Source organism: Heptranchias perlo, chromosome 2 (assembly GCF_035084215.1).
Source record: "Heptranchias perlo isolate sHepPer1 chromosome 2, sHepPer1.hap1, whole genome shotgun sequence".
In the NCBI taxonomy this organism is placed as follows: domain Eukaryota; kingdom Metazoa; phylum Chordata; class Chondrichthyes; order Hexanchiformes; family Hexanchidae; genus Heptranchias; species Heptranchias perlo.
The window spans coordinates 105,146,946-105,174,768 of record NC_090326.1 but is presented as its reverse complement, the minus strand read 5'-3'; the positions used below and the strand labels follow the sequence as shown (position 1 = coordinate 105,174,768).

General features: G+C 43.3%; 1 protein-coding gene across 6 annotated transcripts in view; it reads right to left on the bottom strand.

Moving 5' to 3' along the window:
- Positions 1-27,823, bottom strand: part of LOC137341956 (tensin-3-like) — a 385,280-nt gene that overhangs the window by 158,783 nt on the left and 198,674 nt on the right. For all 6 annotated transcript variants that reach the window (XM_068005512.1, XM_068005503.1, XM_068005521.1 and 3 more), the window contains one exon: positions 19,286-19,327. In XM_068005512.1, the coding sequence (XP_067861613.1) occupies positions 19,286-19,327 (42 nt within the window). The remainder of the gene's footprint in view (positions 1-19,285; positions 19,328-27,823) is intronic.

Below are 27,823 nucleotides of genomic sequence, written 5' to 3'. Positions count from 1 at the left end.
TGGCACATTGTCAAATGCCTTCTGGAAATCCAAATACACCACATCCGCAGGATCCCACATTGTTTGTTACTTCCTCAAAGAACTCCAGTAAATTAGTCAAACACAATTCCCCTTTCATAAAGCAGTGTTGACTCTGCCTGATTGCATCGAGATGTTTTAAGTGCCCTGCTATAACCTCCTTAATAATAGATGCTAGCATTTTCCCTATGGCAGATGTTAAGCTAACTGGCCTGTAGTTTCCTGCTTTCTGTGTCCCTACTTTCTTGAATAGAGGAGTTACATTCACTATTTTCCAATCTGATGGGACCCTTCCAGCATCTAGGGAATTTTGGAAAATTAATACCAATGCATCTACTATCTCTGCAGCCACTTCTTTTAAGACCCTAGGATGAAGTCCGTCAGGACCTGGGGACAGGTCAGCTTTTAGTTCTAATGATTTTTTCAGAACCCTTTCCCTGGTGATTGTAAATGTTTTAAGTTCCTCCCTCCCTTTCACCTCTTGATTCACAATTATTTCTGGCATGTTATTTGTATCCTCTACACTGAAGACTGACACAAAATATCTGTTCAATAAATGATGTCTTTCATCCCTGCTACCATTCCAGTAATTCTCCTCTGCACCCTCTCCATTGCCTTGATAGCCATCCTAAAGTGTGGTGCCCAGAATTGGCCACAATACTCCAGCTGGGGCATAACCATTGTTTTATAAAGGTTTAGCATAACTTCCATGCTTTTGTACTCTATGCCTCTATTTAGAAAGCCAAGGATCCCGCATGTCCTTCTAAAAGCCTTCTCAACCTGACCTGCCACCTTCAAAGACCTGGGGATGTACATCTCCAGATTCCTGCACCCCCTTTAAAATTGTATCATTTAGTTGAGGTTGCCTCTCATTTTTCCGACCAAAATGCATCACTTCACTCTTCTCTGCATTAAAATTTCATCTGTCATGTGTCTGTCCATTTCACCAGTCTGTCAACATCCTCCTGAAGACTGTTAACTATCCTCCACATTGTTGACGACATTTCCGAGTTTCGTGTCATCTGCAAACTTTGAAATTATGCCCTTGTCACCAAACATTTAACACAGTGTTAAAACACTCCACTGTTTGCTTTTTTAATGTAGATATTACCAACCTACATAGTTAAATGAATAGTTTTGCTGTAATGATAACTCAAAATATTTTCAAAATTTGAGCTTATTTCGTAGCTTTCAAAAGTACAATGATATTGATTGTTTCTACATTAAAGGGATGCTGTCAATACAGTCACCATGCTGGGACCAGAGTTCTAGCGAATTGAATAACTAGGGAGGTAGATAGGGCTGTGAATGAAATAAAGGGGGGGGGGGGGATAGGGGTGGAGAGTCCCGGGTCCCGGTGGAGAGAAATCTAGAATGCTAAAGAGAAAAGATAAAGAAGCAGTGCAGGAAAGTGATTGGGCTAAGGATAGCCAGATTGTGTCAGGAAGGGACACAGTGTACAAACAAAAGAGTGCACTAAATAGGGTCTGAGTAAGAAAAAATGGTAATAAGACAAATAGGGCCATAGTACAAAAAAATGTTAAGATGTCTAAAAATGTTAAAAAGACAGATCTAAAGGCACTGTATCTGAATGCACAAAGCATTAGTAACAAGGTAGACAAATTAACAGCACAAATAGATGTAAACGGATATAATTGCAATTATAGAGACATGGCTGCAGGGTGACCAAGGCTGGGAGCTGAATATCCAAGGGGATTCGATACTTTGGAAGGACGGCAACTGGCGTTGTTAGTAAAGGATGAAATCAGAGCAATAGTGAGAAAGGATATTGGCTCAGAAAATCAAGACGTAGAATCAGTCTGCGTGGAGTTAAGAAGCACCAAGGGGCAGAAAGCACTGGTGGGAGTTGTCTATAGGCATCCAAACAGTAGTGGTAATGTAGGGGATGGGATCAAACAGGAAATTAGAGATGCATGTAACAAGGGTACTACAGTAATAACGGATGACTTTAATCTACATATAGACTGGCCAAACCTAATTAGCAATAATACTGTGGAGGATGAATTCCTGAAACGAGATGGTTTTTTAGACCAATACGTTGAGGAGCCAACCAGGGAACAGGCTAAACTAAATTGGGTATTGTGCAATGAGAAGTGGTTAATTAATAATGTGCAGGGTCCTTTAGGGAAGAGTGACCATAACATGATAGAATTCTTAATTAAGATGGAAAGTGAAGTAGTCCAATCCGAAACTAGGGTCCTAAATCTAAACAAAGGAAACTACGAAGGTATGAGGAGTGAGTTGGCTATGATAGATTGGGAAGTTTCATTAAAAGGCATGACAGTGGATAGGCAATGGCTATTGTTTAAGGAACAAATGCATGAATTGCAACAATCATACATTCCTTTCTGGCGCAAAAACACAAAAGGAAAAGCGGCCCAACCATGGCTAACAAAAGAAATTAAAGATAGTATTAGATCCAAAGAGGAGTCACAAAGTTGCCAGAAAAAGTAACAAGCCTGAGGATTTGGAACAGTTTAGAATTCAGCAAAAAAGGACCAAGAGATTGATTAAGAGGGGAAAAATAGAGAATGAGAGTAAACTTGCAAGGAACATAAAAGTGGACTGTAAAAGCTTCTACAACTATGTAAAAAGATAAAAATTAGTGAAGACAAATGTAGGTCCCTTACAGTCAGAAACGGGAGAACTTATGATGGGGAACAAGGAAACGGCAGAGCAATTAAACAAATACTTTGATTCTGTCTTCATGGAAGAGGACACAAATAACTTCCCAGAAATGCTAGGGACCAAGGGACTAGTGAGAAGGAAGAATTAAAGGAAATTAGTGTTAGTAAAAAAAAGTGCTGGAGAAATTAATGGGACTGAAAGCCGATAAATCCCCAGGGCCTGATAATCTGCATCCCAGAGCACTAAAAGAGGTAGCCATGGAAATAGTGGATGCATTAGTTGTCATCTTCCAAAATTCTATAGATTATGGAACAGTTCCTGCAGATTGGAGGGTGGCAAATGTAACCCCACTATTTAAAAAAGGAGGGAAGAGAGAAAACAGGGAGCTACAGACCTGTTAGCCTAATATCAGTAGCAGGGAAAATGCTAGAGTCTATTACAAAGGAAGTGATAACAGGACACTTAGAAAATATCAATGGGATTAGACAAACTCAAAACAGATTTATGAAAGGGAAATCATGTTTGACAAACCTACTAGAGTTTTTGGAGGATGTAACTGGTAGAATAGATAAGGGAGAACCAGTGGATGTGCTTTATTGGGATTTTCAGAAGGCCTTTGATAAAGTCCACAAAAGAGGTTAGTGTGCAAAATTAAAGCACATGGGATTGGGGGTAATATACTGGCATGGATTGAAAATTGGTTAACAGACAGGAAACAGAGAGTAGGAATAAATGGGTCTTTTTCATGGTGGCAGGCGGTGACTAGTGGGGTACCACAGGGATCAGTGCTTGGGCCCCAGCTATTCACAATATATATCAATGATTTGGATGAGGGAGCCAAATGTAATATTTCCAAGTTTGCTGACGACACAAAACTAGGTGGGATCGTGAGTTGTGAGGAGGATGCAAAGAGGCTTCAAGGCGATTTAGACAAGTTGAGTGAGTGGGCAAATACATGGCAGATGCAGTATAATGTGGATAAATGTGAAGTTATCCACTTGGGAAGGAAAAACAGAAAGGCAGAGTATTATATAAATGGTGATGTACAAAGGGACCTGGGTGTTATTGTACACCAGACACTGAAAGCAAACATGCAGATGCAACAAGTAGTTAGGAAGGCGTTTCGGACTGAGATGAGGAGAAATTTCTTCACTCAGAGGGTGGTGAACCTGTCAAATTCTCTACCACAGAAGGCTGTGGAGGCCAAGTCACTGAATATATTTCAGAAGGAGGTAGATAGATTTTAGACACAAAAGGCATCATGGGGTATGGGGAGAGAGCGGGATTATGGTATTGAGCTAGAGGATCAGCCATGATCATACTGAATGGCGGAGCAGGCTCGAAGGGCTGAATGGCCTACTCCTGCTCCTATTTTCTATGTTTCGATGTTTCACCATGACCCTGCACTCTGGCATTCTCTCTGAATCCCTTGCTGCACTTAACCGCCTTCATAAGCCTACTTAAAGCCACATCTTCAATCATGTCTGCTAACATTTCTCGTAACTCCTGTTCCCTGCTGTTCTGCAGCCCTTCTGTCTTTTGTGAATTCTGTTCAGGTTTTTTCCGTGTTAAAGGCACGACATAATTATAAATTGTTGTCTTCAAGGATGACAGAAAAGCCTTAACAGTAACACATTTTCTTTCCTGCTTTAACAATTGCCACATCCAGCTCATCTTTCTATTGATGCTGCCCCATTACAGTATCTAACTGCCCCTTGAACAATACGAGTTTTTATTTCTGCTATCCTGGAATGGCATTCCAAGTATTATTCAATGCATTAGTTTAATGCTGAACTTGTCTTTTATCAGTTGAGCCCCAGTTACTTTTGTAACTTATGAGATGGAGGGGTTTGGGTACTGAAGTTTCCAAGGAATTTTCATCAGCACTGGAGACAACATCAGAACATAAGAAATAATAAGAATAGGTCAGACGGCCCCTTGAGCCTGTTCTGCCATTCACTAAGATCATGGCTGATCTTCTACCTCAACTCCACTTTCCCACCCGATCGCCATTTCCCTTGATTCCCTTAGAGTCCAAAAATCTATCGATCTTGAATATACTCAACGACCAAGAAGCCACAGCCCTCTGGGGTAGAGAATTCCAAAGATGCACAACCCTCAGTGAAGAAATTCCTCCTCATCTCAGTCCTAAATGGCTGACCCCATATCCTGAGACTGTGCCCCCTAGTTCGAGACTCTCCACCCTGGGGAAACAACTCTCCACATCTACCCTATCAAGCCCTCTAAGAATTTTATACATTTCAATGAGATCGCCTCTCATTCTTCTAAACTCCAGAGAATGTAGGCCCATTCTACTCAATCTCTCCTCATAGGACAACCCTCTCATCCCAGGAGTCAATCTAGTGAACCTTCTTGCATCGCCTCTAAGGCGAGTGTATCCTTCCTTAGGTAAGGAGACCAAAACTGTAAACAGTACTCCTGGTGAGGTCTCACCAAATCCCTGTACAATTGTAGCAAGACTGTGAAGGCTGGTTTCTTCTGAAATTCCGAAGTGCCTATGCCTGTAGATATGACCAAACGTATTGGGTTTTGAGCGGTGTTTAAAACTGGGGGTTAACCCAACTTAAATGCAAATGAATATTTTAAGAGGCTGGGCGTGTGATGGGCGCCACTCTTGTGCCACGGTTCAGTTTGACTTCATTTGGAGGGCAGGCCCAGGTTCGGGTTCTGGGCCGCTGCTGCGTGGGGTTTCTGTTCTGGTTTGTTGGCGCTCAGTGGAGGCCCAAAGATGTCGCCGAGTTTGAAGTCTTCCTGCAGTGTGCATACGGCCAACTCCTCAGCCATGTGGAGGGAGTGCAGCCAGGACGAGATGGTCTTCAACAGGCTCAAACCGCGTGTACAAAGTATCTTTCTCCCAGGTCGCCAGCAGCAGCGCACAGGCGATCAATCAATTCCCAGAGACTCCTGAAGGCAACCCGAGTCTTGGGGTACGGGGAGCCAATGTAGGTGAGGGTGAGGGTGAGGGTGAGGGTGATGAGCAGGTGGGATTCAATGAAGCACAGATACACATGGCAGAAATTCAGCTCAGGATCAAACAGGACACCAGGACAGCTAGGGACAGAAAACATAGCTTTCTTTCCCCCAGCAAACCCTTCATCCATGCAGCTACATTCTTCATAATAACACATGCCTTCATTTTTGCAATAAATCTATTATGCGGCATGTAATTCAATGCCTTCTGAAAATATATGGGGATCTAAATTCCACGTTGTTGTGCCCCTTTCTCAGGCATGAAACAGATGCAACGATGACTTCTGTGCTGTATCATTCTATAATTCTATGATGAATTTAGCAGTGGGACGGCCCATGCCCAATTTGGGCATGAGACTTTTTTTTAGGCGGCCGCTGCACAGCATTGATCTAAATATTAAAATGACGGTCCTGCACCTGAATAAGGACCTGCTTCCTAAATTCTTGTGTGCGACTGCCTGATTCGCTGGGTCTTAACCACGACCAAGAAGTCATTGCCTTAATAGTCAGGAAGCATGCTGCAGAATCACTAATTAAAAGGGTATTCACCTCCATTAAGGAAGTCTCTGCAACAAGTTCATAAGCTGCTGGAGAGTGTTTTGTTGATTTTTGTCAGTATTTTTCACTACTTTTTCCTGAGCTGGACTCGAGAGTATTTTTTGGGAGGTCCTGCAGTCTGTCAATGGATTGCCTTCCCAACATTGTTGGAATGTGGCTATTCTGGTTGGTCTGCCTTTGGGGCTGTAAAATGAGGAGCAGGGGTGGCAGCAAGGAAAGCAGCAGAGGACTGCACAGGCTGCTAGAAGAGGGGAGGTCGGAGGAGGTTGTGCACCATGAGGATGTACAGGAACCGAATTTCTTTCCTCACCTTTACAAAGGAGCAGTGAGTCAGGCGGCTCCAGTTCTCTAGAGAGGCAGTGACTGAGCTCTGCCACCTGCTGAGTCAAGAATTGCAGCCCAACACCAGGGCATCCACAGCCCTGCCTGTGTGCTCCCATACAAGACCAAGGCCCCTATTACCACAGGAAGGGATTCCATTCCTTTAAATTGCAACCTGTCTGCCACCATAGGCAACAAATTATGCAGGTCAGTGCCCAGTACCCTGGCAGTAGTCATGATGCCTTTATCCTGCACCAGTCCTCAATACCTTCTCCCACCCAGACGGTTGGGTGTCAGGCTGGCTGCTTGGGACATGGGCTAACCCCTGAACACCTGGCTCACGATTCCGGTTGGGAACCCTGCACAGAATGCATAGAATGAGAGTCACACCAGAACCAGGCCTCTAACACAGCAGACCATCAGGCTCCTCGAGCAAAGGGATGAAGAAGTGAGGCTGCAGCGGAAGAGCAAGGTCCAGTAGTGCTGCCAGATGCCAGAGCTCTTAGGCAGCAACTCACTGATCAGAGATTCTCGTGAATGTTCCCTTGCCTTCCTAATGCACCAACAGTCTCTCCATCAATTTAACCCAGCCCTGACAACTACCATCTGAATGCCCTCATAACAGTCCAACTTCTTGGGTGTTTCATGACTAAGAACATCAAAAGCAATAGTAATGCAAGAATGTTTTTTCAAACTATACCAACATACTGTCTTCTGCGTTCGTTTACCTATTCTAGCACTCCTACAAGGTGCATTCCCAGTAGCGACTGCGGGAGGTGGAAGACTGCTGAACTTCCATTGAGGACTCCTGGGATGGCCATGATGGGCGACCTCAAGTAACTATGGCGAAAGAAGGCCCAGCTGCAAATTTCAGCATCACCACGGTGACCATGATGGTCAGGCCCAGCTGGCTGTCTGGCACCAACAAGAGCACTGGTTGAGAATGTGGCGAGGGAGCAGGCGTGCTGTAATCCTGAGAGGGGGCAGCATCTGCCACTCACATGGAGCCAAAGCCACTCTCATGGCTGTGCCTCCACATTCCCACTGCTCTGTGCGAGAGCAGAGTGCAGTAGTGATTCGACCCTGCCAAAGCTCTTATTAATGCTGTCCTTCATGCTTTGAAAGCCAGAGGACATGCTGGAGCCCAGAGCCAAGATGACAGCAGCCTGAGCTTCTATCAAAGCTGCCGCCACAGGCTCCCTAATTGTGGGACTCAATGCAGTGTTCATAGAGCTGACCACTGGTTCCATGGTTAACTGCGCAAACACCCTACACAAGTTGGAACTAGACTCTTCCGTGCTCTGCCATTATGTGGTAGCTCGCTGGCGGGCTGCCCAGTGCACTTAGAAGTTTGTGTTGTGTAGACAAGAGATCTCTTCGGTAAGCTGGTCCTCGAGATCTTCATCTCCACCCTCTGCAGCAGTGCTGGGGTGCGAGGTCGCCCTGGGCCGTCCTATCCACCTGCCCTTGCTCCTGTGCACTAATGCTTGGTGAATCTCCCAGTGCAGTCCTCTCTACTCTAGCCTCTAAACTACACGGGATGCCATTCTCCGAGTTGATGCTTGCTCGGGTAAGGTTTAGTGATGCTGGGTTTTCTGAAGAAATGTCTTCCTCTTTCAGCGGTCCTGCTGTGCCCTCTAGGTCTGAAAAGGAAAACAGGGACAGGAGTTAGCAGTTATTGGTAACGGTAAGTAGAGACAAATGAGTGACTACTAAAAGCAGCAGCCCCTGATTATGCATAGTGTGTGAGGGTAAGCTACCAGTGAGAAATGAAAGAGGGTGAAGATGGCTAAAAACCCTGCGGGACTTGTTCTCTAGTCTCTCCAGAAGCCACATTCCCGATGCGCCCCCTGCCCACAATGTCCATGACGGTGTCTTCCAGAGGTGACAGGGTGTGCATGGATGCTGTGCCTCCTCCTGTGACTGCCTGCTCCCTATTATTGTGCGCCCACTTCTCCTGTGTGTTAGTGTTCGCGTGGTGAGATGGTTTGAGAACGTGCATGTCAGGGCTGAATAGTATTGCTGGTGTGTGAAAGATGGTATAGGTGTAAGGAGGTGAGGGAAGTGATAATGAGAACAGCAGCATTTGCAGAATGTGTCAATGGAGCAGATGGAGGTGGAGTGAAGTGTGCTGTCGTGGTTGGAGGAGAGTGGTGTGAAGTGGTGAAGGGAAGGGTTGCGAGTGCTGAGGCTATACATAATGCAGAGCTAAACAGAGAGTAATGAGAGATATGAGTTATGAGTCTTACCTTCGTAGCCTTTGTCAGGTCATTGAACATTTTTCTGCATTGAAACCAGGTCCTTGCAGCAATGCTTCTGGCGCTGAACTGCTCTGCAATCCCTGCCCCACTGATGCCGCAAAGCTGAGGAAGGAGGAAGCCTCCGAAAGCTTGTGGAATTTAAAATAAATTTGTTGGACTATAACTTGGTGTTGTAAAATTGTTTACAATTGTCAACCCCAGTCCATCACCGGCATCTCCACATCCTGGACAGAGTAGATAGAGAGAAACTGTTCCCGTTGGCGGAAGGGTCAAGAACCAGAGGACATAGATGTAAGTTGATTGGCAAAAAAAAACAAAGATGACATGAGGAAAATCTTTTTGACACAGCGAGTGGTTAGGATCTGGAATGCACTGCCCAAGGGGGTGGTGAAGACAGATTCAATCATGGCCTTCAAAGGGGAACTGGATAATTACTTGAAAGGAAAACATTTGCAGGGCGACAGGGATAGGGAGGGGGAGTGAGACTAGCTGGATTGCTCTTGCATAGAGCTGGTGCGGACTAGATGGGCCGAATGGCCTCCTTCCATGCTGTAACCTTTCTATGATTCTATATTATGGACTGCGGATGTTTATCCCCAGTCTACCTTACGATAATTGAAGTTGCCCATAATTACAATTCTGTTGCTATTCCCAACCTCTTGAAATTACCTACAAATTTCATCCTTCATTCATTTGTGTTGTATGGTATGGTAACAGATGCCTTATTATTTCCAGCCAGACAGACTCTGTCTGAGCACTCCCATCCATAAAAAAACTTTCCTTTCTAAGGCTGAAGTCATGTCTGTATTTAATAAGGCCAATTCTCCTCTCTTTTTTTCCATCTCCCTCCTGAAAATTTTATCAGCGAGAATATGTATATAATTTCCAGTCTCACTCCAGCTGAAGCCAAGTTTCTATCAAGGCTATGTCATCTCTCCATTCCAAATTAATGCCTCCACTTTGACTTTATTTTTTAATGTTTTGCACATTCACAAAAACACTGAAAACCTGATCCATTTATACTCCCAAGTACCTTATTTCCTTCAATTTTTTTTTCTTATTCTTTCTTTCACTATCCTTCTCCTTAACCTCTCTCCTATCTGTCCTAAGTTATGTCTCTCCATGCCCTGCACAACTTGATTAACCTGCTTTGCTCTTGTACTATGCTTACTATAATGTCAAGCAAACAATGTAATGTTACATTTTGATTCAACTTTCATTACTGCATTGTGTGTTTGCCAAACTTAAAAAGTTTGCTGAGTACTTTTGTGGTCTTTTATATTTGCTTTCTCTGAAAAGGAAGAATGGATAAAAAGCACAGCTGAATGAAAAGATACCTCTAAATTAGTTAAATTGCATTTTGTTTTTAAGTTGCACTGTAAAAATGCTTCAACAGATCAAAAACCTTGACACAAGAATATAAAAATTCACTGCTCTACAAAGCTGCTCGGCGAAGGAAGGTGGGGGTAAGGGGGCAGACATCAGTGTGAGGTCATGACCAGAGATGATTGCGATGCCTTTCAAGTCAAATAGTCCAATGACACTCAATGTCTGGGTGTACTCACAAAGAATGGCCAATTAAGACAAGGATGAATCACGAGCACCGAGAGGAGTGGAGAAAATTGGGAGTATAATCCCCACCGATTATAGCGGGTGTGTTCACGCGAACCCGATTTACCGCATTACGCTATGGCAAGTACAATGGCTGGTGAAGCCAGAACTGCCTTCCCAATAATACAACTCAACTCGATATCACAATTATCAACTGAATTTACCAAAGGGACTCCGCAAGAGGCGAACAATATGTCCTTGAAATTCATTTATTTTCAAAAGTTGTGTCAAAATTAAATTTAACAGCACCTAACAAAAAAACAAAAGCAGCAGACAAGTAACATTAACAAAACAGATCACTTTTCAAACACGTCTTCACAGAGTATTTAATATTTAATATTAAAATGGAGATGGAAGGTGTCAAACTCCAAAAGCCAACAAGAAAGGCTCGCAGCAATGGCAGGAGTTCCAGAGGCTTTTTAAAAGTAATTTCCTCTTGTTAAACTTCAAAAAACATTTTTTACAGTAATGGAAAAATTAATTGAGGAATGCTCAAAACAAAAGTCCTGCTTGCAAGCAGTGAATAACTTAATGATAGTTAATTGCAAGGTGCCAACAGCTGCTTGAACTGCCCAAAATAGTCGGCGTGCTTAATACAGTTGAAGTGGCACCTTTGTAATTGGCACCTATGGTAATAGGAACATAGGAATAGGAGTAAGCGATTCTGCCCCTCGTGCCTGCTCCGCCATTTGATAAGATCGTGGCTGATCTGTGATCTAACTCCATATACCCGCTTGTGGCCCATATCCCTTAATACCTTTGGTTGACAAAAAGCTATCTATCTCACATTTAAATTTGTACATATTGAACAATACATGGTGTTTACAGACTGCCCCTGCAACTGCCCGTTGCCAAGGCAATCACCGTGTTCAGACAGAGAGGTGTTACCTGCATGGTAAACACCGTGTTACCTGCATGGTAAACACCATGTATTGTTCAATATGTATAAATGCGTAGGCTTCAAGGAGATCTTGAAACATTTGCCTGAGGAAGGAGAAAATCTCCGAAAGCTTGTGAATTTAAAATAAAATTGCTGGACTATAACTTGGTGTTGTAAAATTGTTTACAATTGTCAACCCCAGTCCATCACCGGCATCTCCACATCATGACTACCATCGACACCACAAACTGCCGGCTCACAGTGGAAAGGATATCCAAGAAGATCGCGCATTTAGACACAGACATCAAGTTTTTACAGAGCTGCAAGAAAGCAGACAAGATCCCGAAAGGACTCCAGATCACGAACCCACTCAAGTCCACATACAACTCGGATTACGCTGAGAGACTCTGCCGCCGTACCTCTCGCACACTCCGCAACCATCTCATACACCAACTCTACAGCAGACGCCACAACCTCGAAACCAAGATCGAGTCCATACTCTCAACCTGTACTCAGGACACAGCAGACCAGCTACGTTATACCGCCAAACAGACGAGGCAACGGAACTACGCTGCCTACATGAAAACCAAGAGCAGGAAGCTTGAGAAACTCGGCATCACCACCAGCAACGACCAAGCTTCCCCTGGTACCACGGTTGCAACCACAGGGAAGTCTATTGTCAATTTATCCGACCACACCCTTCAACCAGACGAAATCGAAGTTCTCAGCCGAGGGCTCAATTTCTGCCCCACTACCAAAATGGACCCCACTAATCTCGCGGCGGACACAGAGGAATTCATCAGGAGAATGAGGCTCCGGGAATTCTACCACAAACCCCAAGATTTCAGCAGCGAACCCAATGAGACAATCGACGATCCGGAACAGCAGACAGAGGGATCCGCGGTACAGCAACCGAAGAGGAAAGAGTCAAACTGGACTCCTCCGGAGGGTCGCTGCCCTCAGCTGGACATGTATGCTCAAGCTGTCAGGAAATGCGTCAATGCCAGATTCATCAGCCGCACTCAGAAGACAGTCCAGAATGTCACCCGAGCACAACGCAACGCCATCAACGCTCTCAAGACCAACCGCAACATCGTCATCAAACCAGCGGACAAAGGAGGAGCCATAGTCATACAGAACAGAACAGACTATTGCAAAGAAGCATACCGACAACTGGACAACCAGGAACACGACAGACGGTTACCCGCAGATCCGACCAAAGAACACACCCACCAGCTCAACAAACTGATCAAGACCTTCGATCCAGACCTTCAAAGCATCCTACGCATTCTCATCCCACGTAATCCCCGCGTGGGAGACTTCTACTGCCTCCCAAAGATACACAAAGCCAACACACCCGGATGTCCCATCGTATCAGGCAACGGAACCCTGTGTGAGAACCTCTCTGGATACATCGAGGGCATCCTGAAACCCATCGTACAGGGAACCCCCAGCTTCTGTCGTGACACTACAGACTTCCTACAAAAACTCAGTACCCACGGACCAGTTGAACCAGGAACACTTCTCACCACGATGGACGTCTCGGCACTATACACCAGTATCCCCCACGATGACGGCATCGCTGCGACAGCATCAATACTCAACACCAACAACAGCCAATCTCCGGAAGCCATCCTACAACTCATCCGCTTCATCCTGGATCACAATGTCTTCACCTTCGATAACCAGTTCTTTACCCAAACACACGGAACAGCCATGGGGACCAAATTCGCACCCCAATACGCCAACATTTTCATGCACAAGTTCGAGCAGGACTTCTTCACTGCACAAGACCTCCAACCAACACTATACACCAGATACATCGACGACATTTTCTTTCTATGGACCCATGGCAAGGAATCACTAAAGAGACTACACGATAACATCAACAAGTTCCATCCCACCATCAAGCTCACCATGGACTACTCCTCAGAATCAGTTTCTTTCTTGGACACACGAATCTCCATCAAAGACGGGCACCTCAGCACCTCACTCTACCGCAAGCCCACGGACAACCTCACGATGCTCCACTTTTCCAGCTTCCACCCTAACCACGTCAAAGAGGCCATCCCCTATGGACAGGCCCTGCGAATACACAGGGTCTGCTCAGACGAGGAGGAACGCGATGGACACCTACAGACGCTGAAAGACGCCCTAGTAAGAACGGGATATGACGCTCGACTCATCGATCGACAGTTCCGACGGGCCACAGCAAAAAATCGCATAGACCTCCTCAGGAGACTAACACGGGACGCAACCAACAGAGTACCCTTTGTCGTCCAGTACTTCCCCGGAGCGGAGAAACTACGCCATGTTCTCCGCAGCCTTCAACATGTCATCAATGAGGACAAACACCTCGCTATGGCCATCCCCACACCTCCACTACTCGCCTTTAAACAGCCACCCAACCTCAAACAGACCATCGTTCGCAGCAAACTACCTAGCTTTCAAGAGAACAGCGTCCACGACGCCACACAACCCTGCCACGGTAACCTCTGCAAGACATGCCAGATCATCGACACAGATACCACCATCACACGAGATGACACCACCCACCAGGTGCATGGTTCATACTCCTGTGACTCGGCCAACGTTGTCTACCTCATATGTTGCAGGAAAGGATGCCCCAGAGCATGGTACATTGGCGAGACCATGCAGACGCTGCGACAACGGATGAACGGACACCGCGCAACAATCGCCAAACAGGAGGGTTCCCTCCCAGTCGGGGAACACTTCAGCAGTCATGGACATTCATCCACCGACCTTCGGGTAAGCGTACTCCAAGGCGGCCTTCGAGACACACGACAACGCAAAATCGTCGAGCAGAAATTGATAGCCAAGTTCCGCACCCATGAGGACGGCCTCAACCGGGATCTTGGGTTCATGTCACGCTACACGTTACCCCACCAGCGAACAAATGTTATCTGTTTTTAATATAATGGGTCATTTGCTGGCTCTCTCTGCCTTCCGGATGTTTCTGCCTCTCTCTGTTTTTTTTTCTCTGTTTTTTTTCCCTGTTTGTTTTTTTGTTGAATGTGTATTCGGAGGTTCTGCAGGTAACACCTCTCTGTCTGAACACGGTGATTGCCTTGGCAACGGGCAGTTGCAGGGGCAGTCTGTAAACACCATGTATTGTTCAATATGTATAAATGCGTAGGCTTCAAGGAGATCTTGAAACATTTGCCTGAGGAAGGAGAAAATCTCCGAAAGCTTGTGAATTTAAAATAAAATTGCTGGACTATAACTTGGTGTTGTAAAATTGTTTACAACATTTAAATTTGGCAATTGAGCTAGTATCAATTGCTGTTTGCGGAAGAGAGTTCCAAACTTCGACCACCCTTTGTGTGCAGAAATGTTTTCTAATCTCACTCCTGAAAGGTCTGGCTCTAATTTTTAGACTGTGCCCCCGACTCCTAAAATCCCCAACCAGCGGAAATAGTTTCTCTCTATCCACCCTATCTGTTCCCTTTAATATCTTATAAACTCCAATCAGATCACCCCTTAACCTTCGAATCTCTAGAGAATACAATCCCAATTTGTGTAATCTCTCCTCGTAACTTAACCCTTGAAGTCCGGGTATCATTCTAGTAAACCTACGATGCACTCCCTCCAAGGCCAATATGTCCTTCCGAAGGTGCGGTACCCAGAACTGCTCACAGTACTCCAGGTGCGGTCCAACCAGGGTTTTGTATAGCTGCAGCATAATTTCTGCCCCCTTGTACTCCAGTCCTCTGGATATAAAGGCCAGCATTCCATTAGCCTTATTGATTATTTTCTGCACCTGTTCATGACACTTCAATGATCGATGTACCTGAACCCTTAAGTCCCTTTGGACATCCACTGTTTTTAAACTTTTTACCATTTAGAAAGTACGCTGTTCCATCCTTTTTTGATCCAAAGTGGATGACCTCACATTTGTCTACATTGAATTCCATTTGCCACAGTTTTGCCCATTCACCTAATTCATCAATATCCCTTTGTAATTTTATGTTTTCATCTCCACTGCTTACAATGCCACCAATCTTTGTGTCATCGGCAAACTTAGATATGAGACTTTCTATGCCTTCATCTAAGTCGTTAATAAATAGTGAATAATTGAGGCCCCAAGACAGATCCCTGCGGGACTCCACTAGTCACATCCTGCCAATGGGAGTACCTTCCCATTATCCCAACTCTCTGTCGCCTTTCGCTCAGCCAACTTCCTAACCAAATCCGTACTTTTCCCTTGATTCCATGGGCTTCTAACTTCGCTAACAGTTTCTTATGTGGGACCTTATCAAATGCCTTCTGGAAGTCCATATAAATAACATCCATTGACATTCCTCTGTCCACTACTTTATTCACCTCTTCAAAAAATTCAATCAGGTTTATCAGGCACGACCTACCTTTCACAAATCCATGCTGGCTCTCTCTGATTAACTGAAAATTCTCGAGGTGTTCAGTCACCCTATCCTTAATTATAGACTCCAGCATTTTCCCCACAACAGATGTTAGGATAACTGGTCTATCATTCCCCGGTTTCCCTCTCTCTCCTTTCTTAAAAAGCGGAGTGACATGTGCAATTTTCCAATCTAGAGGGACAGTTCCTGAATCTAGAGAACTTTGAAAGATTATAGTTAGGGCATCCGCAATGTGCTCACCTACTTCCTTTATAACCCTGGGATGGAAACCTCTCGTCCTGGGGATTTGTCACTCTTTAGTGCTATTATTTTCTTCATTACTGTTGCTTTACTTATGTTAATTTTATCGAGTCCCTGTCCCCGATTCAATATAAGTTTTCTTGGGATTTCCGACATGCTATCCTCTTTTTCGGCTGTAAATACTGACCCAAAGTAATTGTTCAACATGTCCGCCATTTCCCCATTGTCAATAACAATATCCCCACTTTCAGTTTTTAAGGGGCCAACACTGCTCCTGACCACCCTCTTTTTCCTAATACAACTATAAAAGTTTGTCGTATTGGTTTTGATATCCCTTGCAAGTTTCTTTTCATACTCTCTTTTGTAGCTCTTACTATCTATTTTGTGACCCTTTGTTGATCTTTGTATCTTTCCCATTCGCCAGGATCTGTGCCATTTTTTGCCTTTTTGTATGCCCTTTCCTTTTGTCTTATACTGTCCCTGACCTCTTTACTTGTTCATGACTGTTTTTTTTGGCAAGTAAAGTTCTTGCCCCTCAGGGGTATAAACCGATTCTGTATCTCGTTAAATGTTTCTTTCAACATTTCCCACTGATCATCAGTCGTTTTACCCATTAACAGATTTGCCCAGTTTACTGTGGACAGTCTCTGTCTCATCCCATTGAAGTCGGCCTTGCCCAAGTCTAGAATCTTAGCAGCTGATTTACTTTTTTCCCTTTCAAACACTACATTGAACTCGATCATGTTATGATCACTATTGGATAGATGTTCACGCACAGTTAAGCCGTTAACTAAATTTGGTTCATTACTCATTACTAAATCTAGTATGGCTTGCCCCCTTGTTGCCTCTTGGACATACTGCTGTAGAAAACTATCCTGGACACACTCAAGAAATTCACTACCTTTCTGACAGTTGCTAGTCTGCTTTTCCCAATCTATGTGAAGGTTAAAGTCCCCCATTAAGACCACTATGCCTTTCTTACACGCTTGTCTAATCTCTGCATTTATACAATCTAGCACTTCAGAACTGCTACCAGGACTCCTATATACAACTCCCACTATAGTCTTAGATCCTTTCCTATTTCTCAATTCAACCCATAAGGTCTCTGTGGGCTGCTTACCTCTCGTTATATCCCCCTTTATCATTGAAGTGATTTCATCTCTAATCACTAAGGCTACTCCTCCCCCTCTTCCATTTTCCCTATCTCTCCTGAAGACCTTATAACCTGGTATAATTTGTTCCCAATCCTGACCATCCTGCAGCCATGTCTCAGTAATAGCTATCATGTCATACCCTCCAATTTGAATTTGAACTTGAACCTGTAGTTCATTTAATTTATTCCTTATACTCCATGCATTTGTATATAGAACTCTTAGTTGGGCCACACACCCCAGCCTGACCTTCAGCTTTGATGCTGGGTTAATCGCCTTACGCCTTCTAGTTTTTATTTTATCTGTCGTGCCTAAATTGCACTTTCTTTCCGCTGCTCTACGCTTTTCCCTTTCACTTGTTCTTGAAAAACTGTTTGTACTATTTGTATTGTAAATTTCCCCTGGGTCTTTCCCTCTCTTGCTGCTCTCAACTTTACTCCCTTCTGACTTCCCGCTCAGGTTCCCATCCCCCTGCCACTCTAGTTTAAACCTTCCCCAACAGCACTAGCAAACACCCCCGCTCGGTACCATTTGCCCAATACAGGTGGCTGCCCGGGATAAGCGAGGACGGTGTAAGTGGCAGGGACTGTATTTGATACATTCTGAATTCATATTATTTGAAAAAGAATAAAAATACAATAAAATGCAACAGTTGAGGTGCTGCAATGCATAATTAAGATTCAACAATTTTAATAAACAGGCTCTGATCTATAATTAGCTTTCAGTTGGCAATTTAATACAGAACTAAATTGATTAATTTTGGTGATTTCTTCTGCTTACTAAAAAGCGTGTCTGTCACAGAAGGAAACAATTTCCTGTTTCAAGCAACTAGTATTGGGATCAAGTACTCCTCGATCAGGTAAGCAAAGACATATCTACAGGAAAGTTCCCTTCACCTTGCCTCAACAATGTGCCTTGTCAGTCTCAGAGCAGCAATCTCTGCTGTACAAAGTGATAATTCCATTTCCCATTCTAAAGATCACCATCAACTCTTTGAGTGATATTGGCAATTCGATGTCAGGTTAAGTGTAGTTTTGAACTATGAACCCTTGCCCACAAGGAACTGGATTGAGGTTGTCCAAGGTCATTCAATGTAGGACCCTAAATGTCAGCAGAAAGACAAGCCTTTCATTCCAGCTGTCTAAGCTGAGTTTAAACCCAGGCCACAATAGTAAAAGGATATTGTCACCCAGGCCACAATAGTAAAAGGATATTGTCACCCAGGCCACAATAGTAAAAGGATATTGTCACCCAGGCCACAATAGTAAAAGGACATTGTCACCCAGGCCTCTTAATTTAAAAAATAAAGTTAAGAACTATGATTAAACATCCCCATAGTTTCCTTTAAACAGTGAGGCGGGACAACAAGTAAGAACTGCCTTCCACATGTTACTTAGGCAGATAGTGTGGGAAGCCAAAACGCACACACAGTTGTATTGGTAGGACTTTTAAGAATTCATTTGGTTAACATCTGTATCAATAGATTTTGATTCAAATCTCTGACATGGTCAAGCACAGTAACTCCTCCCCCAACCGAGCATGTCTGTCATCCTTTAGATATCATACAAATATAAAGCAATCTTTAAAAAAAGAGAAAGAAAGCCAGCCATTCACTACTGCCGTTTTCTGACCTTGATAACTTAGCATCTCCTCAAAGTCGGAGAGACTTATAAGCAGCTGCCAATCTACAGAAATTTCCCTCAGTAATTAGCCTCAATTGATGTCAGGGTGTGCCTTTTTAGACAACTCCAGTTCCTGAGCAGTAACTTTAAAAGAGACAGGCCATGTTAAACATAAATGAACCTTTGTTTAAAAGAATCCAACAACAGTGTTGTGCTGTGTCCACAAAATCATAGAATGTTTATCAAGATGTTCAAACGATATGAAGGAAAGGTTTGGCAATAGAATTACAACCACTAGTGAAGTAGAATAGGAGCACAAAAAGGTCACTAAAATATAATTAAACATGGATTAAAATTCCACAATTTCCCACCAAACTCTTCCAGTTAATAAGCCCCAACTATCAGCAAAAAACTAACAAGATAGTGCCCATGAATATACATTTTCCTACCATAAACATAGTCGTAATAATGGAAGGATTTTAAAAAAATTATCAATTGCTGCTGCAACTGAAAAGACAAATGGACTTTTTTTTTTGCTAGTCACATTAATCCTGAATCAATAATGAAATCAAACATTACCTACCGGACTGGTTACATGGCTTACAAATGCATCTGAGTTATCAGGCTGTAAAAGAGAAGGGAGATTGCTGTTGCAAATTATTCATAATATGAAATCCAGTTTTGTCATTTAATTGTACATTGATATGAGTCACTTCTTGCATTTGTACTTTATTGAAAAAAGCTCTCCAGAGAATTCAAATAGTTGCCACTTTATAGTTCAGCCAGTTCTCACATTAGGACCTTCTCACAGGCTTACATCGTAGTCATGTGTCACAGATAATGAATAATCCTCACCACCGTGAAGTTTTAACCCTACGTGATCAGAGCAGATGCAGCTCTGGGATCTTTGTCACCTCACCTCTACATGTATCCTGAGGCTCCAAAGAAATATACAACTGAAAGAAAGCTGTCCGGTGGATGCACTTATATGTGTGACCTGAGAAGGGCTCAGAAGTTGCCCCCAACTGTTACAACAAGACTGCAGATTAACTGAACTCGTGAGAAAGCTAACCTGAAGCATGTCCAAACCTGGACTCAACTATCTGCACAGCAATTCTCCTGTGGAACTGACTCCTTTCAGATCACTCTAACAGAAGATAAACAAGCAGTGTTCGAAACCTGCCCCCTCCCCCACTAACATCTCCTTCTCCATCCCCATCTGTGGCCTCCAATCACATCATCAGCAGGTGTTAACTGCCAAAAATAATACAGGAAGCTGGATACTGCATCCTTGAGTTACCAAAACAAATAAATTCCTGTGCTTTAAAGGAATGGTCCAAAGATTAAAAGAATATCTGAGGTTAAAGAATCTCCACAATTTTCAATTAAAACATGGAAAATCTGGTTTCTAAAATCATGTTTGAAGCAATCCCATCAATTCCCACTTAATTTTACTTTTACTATGTGTACAATTAGAAATGTGTCTTTTTGTACTGATCTTTTTATTTCACCACACACATATATACATGTAAAATGTGATTACTTATGAGATATTGAAAAAGTAACTCAATTGCATAGCTCTAACTCCCTTTATTCCAAAGTTAAGAGTTTGAGTTCTTGCAGGAAGTGCACACTCAGCCTTGTCCAGATCATCACCTGATCAAAAGGAGCAGGAAAGTTAACGTAAACCCTGTTCTTTAATGTTAGACATCTCCATAGAAACAAAGAGAGGAAAGTGCATAGCTCTGCAGGGGCAAGGACTTTAAAATCCTGTTCCTTCTGGTAATGGCTTCTGACTGAGTAATAAAGATAGAAAGGAGAAAAAAAAAGGTCTTGCTCGTGTTTTTGTATAATATTACTTTAATGTACTAAGACTGTAATACAACTGTTGAGTGGTCATGTAAATTATAAAGAGGTAAGAAAAATAAATTCCCTCAGACCGTACTGAAACAATTATATTTTGCAAAGCTTCAACAGGTCACTCAATGTTATAACTTTAAAATACAAGGAAAACATTCAAAGTCTACCACATAAATCAGAGCTTTAGGAACTGAATGCCTCCATAACTTTGAGCTTGTAAAACCACTTGATTTTTACCAAAATATTATTGGCCATACCACAGACTGTATGCACACAGCCCTGCTGGCTGTAGCTGTGGCCCATTTCAAATTTGCTCCCTATGATTCTCTACCGCAGTTATCCTTGTATCAACAGTTTAGATTCTCTGGCAATACCTGCCCCCGCGCTGGCTACATTTTCTCTCATCCCACCTTTCTTTGGCTGAGTTTTCTAATCCCTCTCCCCCCACTGGCTATATTTTCCTCCACGAAAGCTGCATTTTACTGCTGCCCCTCTTCATTTATTTATTATCCCCCCTCCCACTGAGCCAAATACAGACTGGAGGCCTCCACCACCCACACTGAGCTGCATTTAAGCCCTGGATCTCCCCCCCACCCCCACAATGAGAAGCATTCTGTCCTTGAATTCCACCCCACACACACACACGACAAACCGAGCAGCATTTTAGCCAAGGAGCCAACCTCAGCCGTGTTTTGGCCTTCCACTCCCATGGGAAGTCTGTGCCCTCTCTTCTCCCCTTCCTCCAGTCTCCCTCTTCCTCTTCCTCTCCTCCCTCCCCTCTCTCACTATCCCTCCACTTTTCTCACTCTTTCTCCCTTCCCTTTCCCCCCCCCCCCCCCCCTCCTCTGGTCTCTCCCTCCAGTAGGCTTGTTCTTTATAGGGAGTCAAAGGTTGCAAAGAGTTAAAAAAGTGTTTGTCCCTACTCTCAAGAATTTATGGGTAAAAAAAAAACTCTTATGATGACCAGAAAGTATTAAAAATGACACCACATGCTGGTTAGCAACCTGACTTGGAGGTCGCATCTTCGCGGAGCTTTTAAAGAGTGTAAAAACACCGTGGGCCAGAACTTGCTCTGAACGGCGTGGCAAGGCCGTCCACGCATCCTGCAGACAAAGACTACAAAAATACTTACCTCATGGTCTCTGAAGCCCACTTGCTCCCTTTTCAATGTTTTTTTTAAGTTCAGTGCTGTGATTTCAGCACAGGTTCATTTGGATCCAATACAGACTATGGGAATGGAAGTCACGCCCACAGAATCTGTCAAGAGAAGTCACGCCCACAAGCAGGCAACTCGAAATCATTCTTTCACAGTTAACTTCTGTATGTTAGTTTAAATAAAAATTTAACATATCTTATTATGAAAAGCCAAGCAAATGATTTAATGTGATGAAACTTACAGGTAAAAAATTTAAATTTTTAATTTTAAAATATTTTTAATGATCAAAAAATATTAAGAGTAATATGACATTCCACACATTTAAAATCTAATTTTTCATTGTTTCGCAATCTTGCTTTTAAAAAGTAGCGTAGGGCTGATATTTTCCAGCGCAGCTTTTGGTGGCGTATCTTCGTTCCAGCTGGGCAGATAGGTCAGGTTACAAATGTTTAATGATTTTATTGATTGTAGTGTTGGTGGCCCTTTAATTCGGACCTGTCTAACCGCCGGCAAACCAATGGAAGCAAGTTTGCGATTTCCTGCGCATTTGCGAACTTGCTCCTTGTCTTCGCTGGCAGTTTGAGAGGATGCCATTGATGAACTGATGCAATTTATGCTCCAGTGTTTCTTCATCATCAGCCGAAGGTCTAAGATCTTGCCCCTTCTCCCTCTCTCTCACCCGCACCCCCTCCACCCCACCCCACTGTTCATTCTCTCTCCGCAGTTGACCACAACATGGTGCGTTCAGTACTTCAAACTGAAGTGATGAGAAATTATTTGTCTTCTGAACACTTGAGGACGAGGCCATCATAAAGCCTCACCTTGGAGTATTCCTTTCAAAACAAAGTTCCTCCTGGCTCCACAGGTTCATTTTAATTTCTTTTTAAAAAAATGAACCTTTTGATTAGGCCGCATGGCCGCTGAAGAATCCCCAGCGGACCAGACCCGGCTCCTGCTCCGCTCATCGGTATCCAATTTGGTAGAGAGGAACTAAAAAAGGTGTTGGGCTCCTCATTTACATATGTAAGGGAACTAACGCGTGTTTTAGGCAGACACCAGGGACACCTGAAGAATGACCCGACCAGATATCAGGTCGGGCGTCATTTAGGCGTGGGACTTCGGTCTGCAAAATTGGCCCTCATTGCGCCCATTTCACACACAAATTTTTTTCTCAATCACTAATTGGCACTGACTCTTGGGATACAGTTCTAAGGATGGTGGTCACTCTCTATTAGTTTGACATCAGTAATAGGAAAGATGCTTTAAGGAATAATTAGGGATGTATGATTACTTGAATAGAGAGGGACATACTGGGGACACCCAACATGACTTCAAAAAACGGTCATGTCCAACAAATTTGATTATATTTTTTGAAGAAGTTACCAAGATGGTGGTTGACGGAAGCCCAGTAGACACTGTCTACTTAGACTTCCAAAAAGCTTTCGACAGGGTACCACACAAGAGGCTTCTCTGCAAGATTGAAGCTTCCCGTATTAGTGGTTATATATTGAGCAGGATTGAGAATTAACTGGAAGGACGTAGGCAGAAAGTAGTTACAGATGGATTTGGATCTGGTTGGAGACCGGTCAGCAGTGGTGTCCCACAGGGATCGGCGTTAGGACCGTTGCTCTTTACTACTTTTATTAATGATCTAGATGTAGGTGTTGGGGGTATGATCTGCAAATTTGCAGATGATACCAAGGTCTGTTCGAGCGTTAGGACTTCAAATCATGCTCGACTGCTTCAGGCAGATCTTGATGTGTTGGGGGACTGGGCTCGTGACTGTCAAATGATGTTTAGTTTGGAGAAGTGCAGTGTTATGCACGTGGGCAGGACAAAAGCTCAACTCACCTCCTGACTCCCCAAAGCCTTTCCACCATCTGCAAGGCACAAGTCAGGAGTGTGATGGAATACTCTCCACTTGTCTGGATGAGTGCAGCTCCAACAATGCTCAAGAAGCTCGACACCATCCAGGACAAAGCAGCCCACTTGATTGGTACCCCATCCACCATCCGAAACATTCACTCCCTCACCACCAGCGCACTGTGGCTACAGTGTGTACCATCCACAGGATGTACTGCAGCAACTTGCCAAGGCTTCTTCGACAGCACCTCCCAAACCCGTGACCTCTACCTCCTAGAAGGACAAGAGCAGCAGGCACATGGGAACAACACCACCTGCACGTTCCCCTCCAAGTCACACACCATCCCGACTTGGAAATATATCACCGTTCCTTCATCGCCGCTGGGTCAAAATCCTGGAACTCCCTTCCTAACAGCACTGTGGGAGAACCTTCACCACACGGACTGCAGCGGTTCAAGAAGGCGGCTCACCACCACCTTCTCAAGGGCAATTAGGGATGGGCAATAAATGCCGGCATCGCCAGCGACGCCCACATCCCTTGAATGAATTAAAAAAAAACATACAGACAACCCTTCAGGGAAAAGCATTAAAGCAGGTGGAGAAAGAAAGAGAGCTGGGCGTTCCAGTGCAAAGGTCTCTAAAGGTTCGTGAGCAATGGCATGAAGCGATAGCTAGAGCAAATAGGGCGTTGGGGTGCAATTATAGGACAACTGAATATAAATCAAAGTATACTATTTTGTCCTTGTACAAGACCTTGGTTAGGCCTCATTTGGAATACTGTGACCAGTTTTGGTCTCCTCACACGGTGGGTGATAATCAAGGCTTCGGAAAGGTTGCAGAGGAGGGCCACTAGACTAATTCCCAGCTTAAAGCATCTTACTTATCAAGATAGGCTAAAAGAGCTGGGACTTTACACCTTAGGGAAGTGTAGTCTTAGGGATGAGCCGATTGAGGTTTATAAGACGATGAAAGGAATAGATTGTGTTCCAGTTGACAGTTTGATCCAATTAAGTACTTTAAAATTGTGACCCCTGGTCCTCCCTAAATTGTACAAAATCAGATCTAGGTTAGAAGTCAAGAGGTGGTTCTTTTCCCAGAAAATAGTGGACCTCTGGAACAGGCTGCTGGCGATGGGCACCGATTTGCTGAACTCCTTCAAGCGAGAGCTGGATCTATTTCTGGCTGGGGTGGAGATCATCTCTGACAAAAGGTAGGTGATGTAATGCATAGAACTATCAAGGCCAGAGTGATCTCCTGGACTAGTTTCGATCGCCAAAGGAGTCGAAGAGGAATTTCCCAGATTTTTTTTCTCCCAAATTGGCCTGGGTTTTTAAATCTGGTTTTTCACCTCTCCCAGGAGATCACATGGAGTGGGCTGGGGAGTGTATATATTGTGATACACAAGGTATCATGATTGTGAGAGACAGGCTGGATGGACCAGAGGGTCGTTTCCTGTCCGTCATTATTCGTATGTTCATACTTCACTCGTCATTCATCGTGCGTATGACTGGACAGTGAGCATCAACTGGCTATCCAATCACTGGAGACATTGTTGCCAAGCCCAATCCTGTCCTCGCCTTAATCTACACATTTGTATGTCTAGCACGGGTATTGGATTGTGATCAAGTGCAGGAATCCTGGTTGATTTTTTTCCCTTCTTGAACTCAGGGACACCCAAGCTAACTGTAGTGTCCCTACTGCCAGTCCAGTGGAGATTAACTAGTTGAGATAAAATCTGAAACCTTCCTTGTTTGTAAATCTCAGCTATTCACTGGATAAACCCATTGAACCACTGCAGGAGCTCCTATCTTCATTTTTTTTGCTTATTCTGCTTAATTAGGCAGGACTGTAGTTGCCATTAGACTGGCACTTGTCCAGTTTGTTCTTTTAATCTATCAGGATTATTCTAATCCTTCTGGTCCTATTTATGTTGTAAGGTGCAAACCAATCAGACACAGCAAAGTAACTCTGACACAAACATTATTTCCTTCCTTTTCATACAGTAGTTTATTTTCTAATAAAGGTAGTGAATAGAACCCCCTTAATCCAAATGAACCCCGACCAAAGTTATTCTACTATCCCAGATTGGACATTCATAGCTGTCACTGTGTGCAGCAACAAAATGATGTGGAGTATATTAAATATTCTCAATACTGAAACATTAAAATTTGCACAAAAATAAATGGAAGCAGAAAGTAATTGTGAAAATATTACATGAGGATCATTTACAAATGCTGTTTTTTCACCAGAGTACTTGGTGGTATTATTTTTTAAGTATCCTTAAGTTGATGGGGTGGTAGTAAGCAAAATTGTGGTGGTTTCTGTGTATATTCTCATTATTCCTGAAGTTTTGTGTTTTCCCGGTTTCGAAGTGGTTTACTTAAGCTCACAGCAATAAGAATTTCTGATGGGTTTTGCCTGCTGCAGAGTGGATGATATGGCCTAATTTCATCTATTGCTGAAGCAAACAGCTGGTTTCAGATTCACCTGTCATCAAAATAAAAGTGCTGGTTTGAGTTCACCTTTTGCCACAGCAGAGAGCTGTCCCAGGTGTACCAGTTGCTGAAGCAAAGAGCTGGCCCAGATTCACCTACTGCCAAAAAAGATCGGACTCCGGTTCACCTACTGCCAAAACTATTCTTGTACCAGATTCACTAGTTGCCGAAAGGATACTTTGGCTCAGTTTTGGGGACTGTAGCAAAGGCATAGAGGGGGCAAGCTTTGGACATTATAATCAACACATTCCAAGAGAGCGCATAAGATAAATGTTTGGACTGAACAGACAGAAGCACATTAACACACAATAATGAGATGATAATAAAATAGATAATTTATCTTCACCAAGGCATCCTACTAAGCACGTCTCAACTGCATTAGTTTTCAGAATGGAGTGAGTGCGCACATAAGGTAAAAGTAAAATGATTTGGAAGGGTTTTTTTTTGAGAGGTAGAAGGAAAGAGGTGAGGGATTGTACCTAATCCGCACTTCTAGAATTTTTATTACTGAATTACCAAGATGCTCCTGGCAAAGTTTCGGATTTAATATTTTTTTTTCTCTCGTCCAGCTTGGCATATTTGCCTGTTAATCATGGAGTTTTACAGTTTACTTACTTTTACAAACATGTTTCAATTGACTGAAAATACAGAGATAATGCAGAACTATATTCTATTAGAATAGCCAAATAATAATGAGCCTGAACTGTTCATAATTTCGACAACCTTGGTTTTCACTAGATATTAATTCACATCTTTCACTGTTAAGTAGTTGACCAGTTTGGCATTTCTCCTAACAGCCTGTGGCGAATTTGTCTACAGCTCCACTGGAAGAAGACATTGCCTCTTCAAATATGCAGAAAAAAAGTTTCAAATACTGAATAACTGCAGCTTAAAAAAAATCGCAATAGAGCTGCTGTACTACAGATTTTTCTGGGAGATCACATATGGACAAAATCCCAAAACAGCTGGTAAAATAATAGCAAGAAAAAGAAAACGGTAGCTGCTTGGAACAGAGACTGTGCATGAATTTTACTCATTTCCGTGAAAGTACTCCAAATTCTGAAATTTGGACATGTGAATATAAAATATACTAATATGAATATGTTGCATTAATGAAAATTCCAATACACCAAACATTAGCTATTCTCAGTTTCTCTCTCTCTCTCTGGCTGCTCCAAAGACTTACTTCAGAAAACAGTACAGCCACGCACTGTATGAGTGATTAATTGGGTACAGTTGCCAAAGGTGAAGTTTCCCACCCCATACAGAAATACTGATAATGTACCATATATCGTAACTTCTCAGAAAGCAGATGATTTACATCACAACAGTATATTTTTCTACACATCACCACATACCGTAAATCAGTCAAGCACGGCCCTTGTAAATCATACAGCTAACTTCCATTCCAGAAAGTCTTGTTCCAACAAAATAAGTCGATGTAAAAGCAGTCTTATCACTTGTCTTGCTAATGCCCTTGCTGCATGTCACATGACCATCAGTTCCTTTTTGCGCAATTGTGAAATACCAGTGTTTCTATTACTCTTCTCAAAGCCCAAACTTCTTATGAAACCATGTCCACTCTGCGAGATGACAAAATTTGTTCCCCTCCTTTCCCGAAAGTCATTATTCATGTGGGATACATTTTCATAAGCAACAATGGCCCTCCTGTACTTCACCCAAATTACTATTTACATGTACAATTAGCAAACAGACAAGAGTTTGATCCCAAAATTTGATTCTGGGT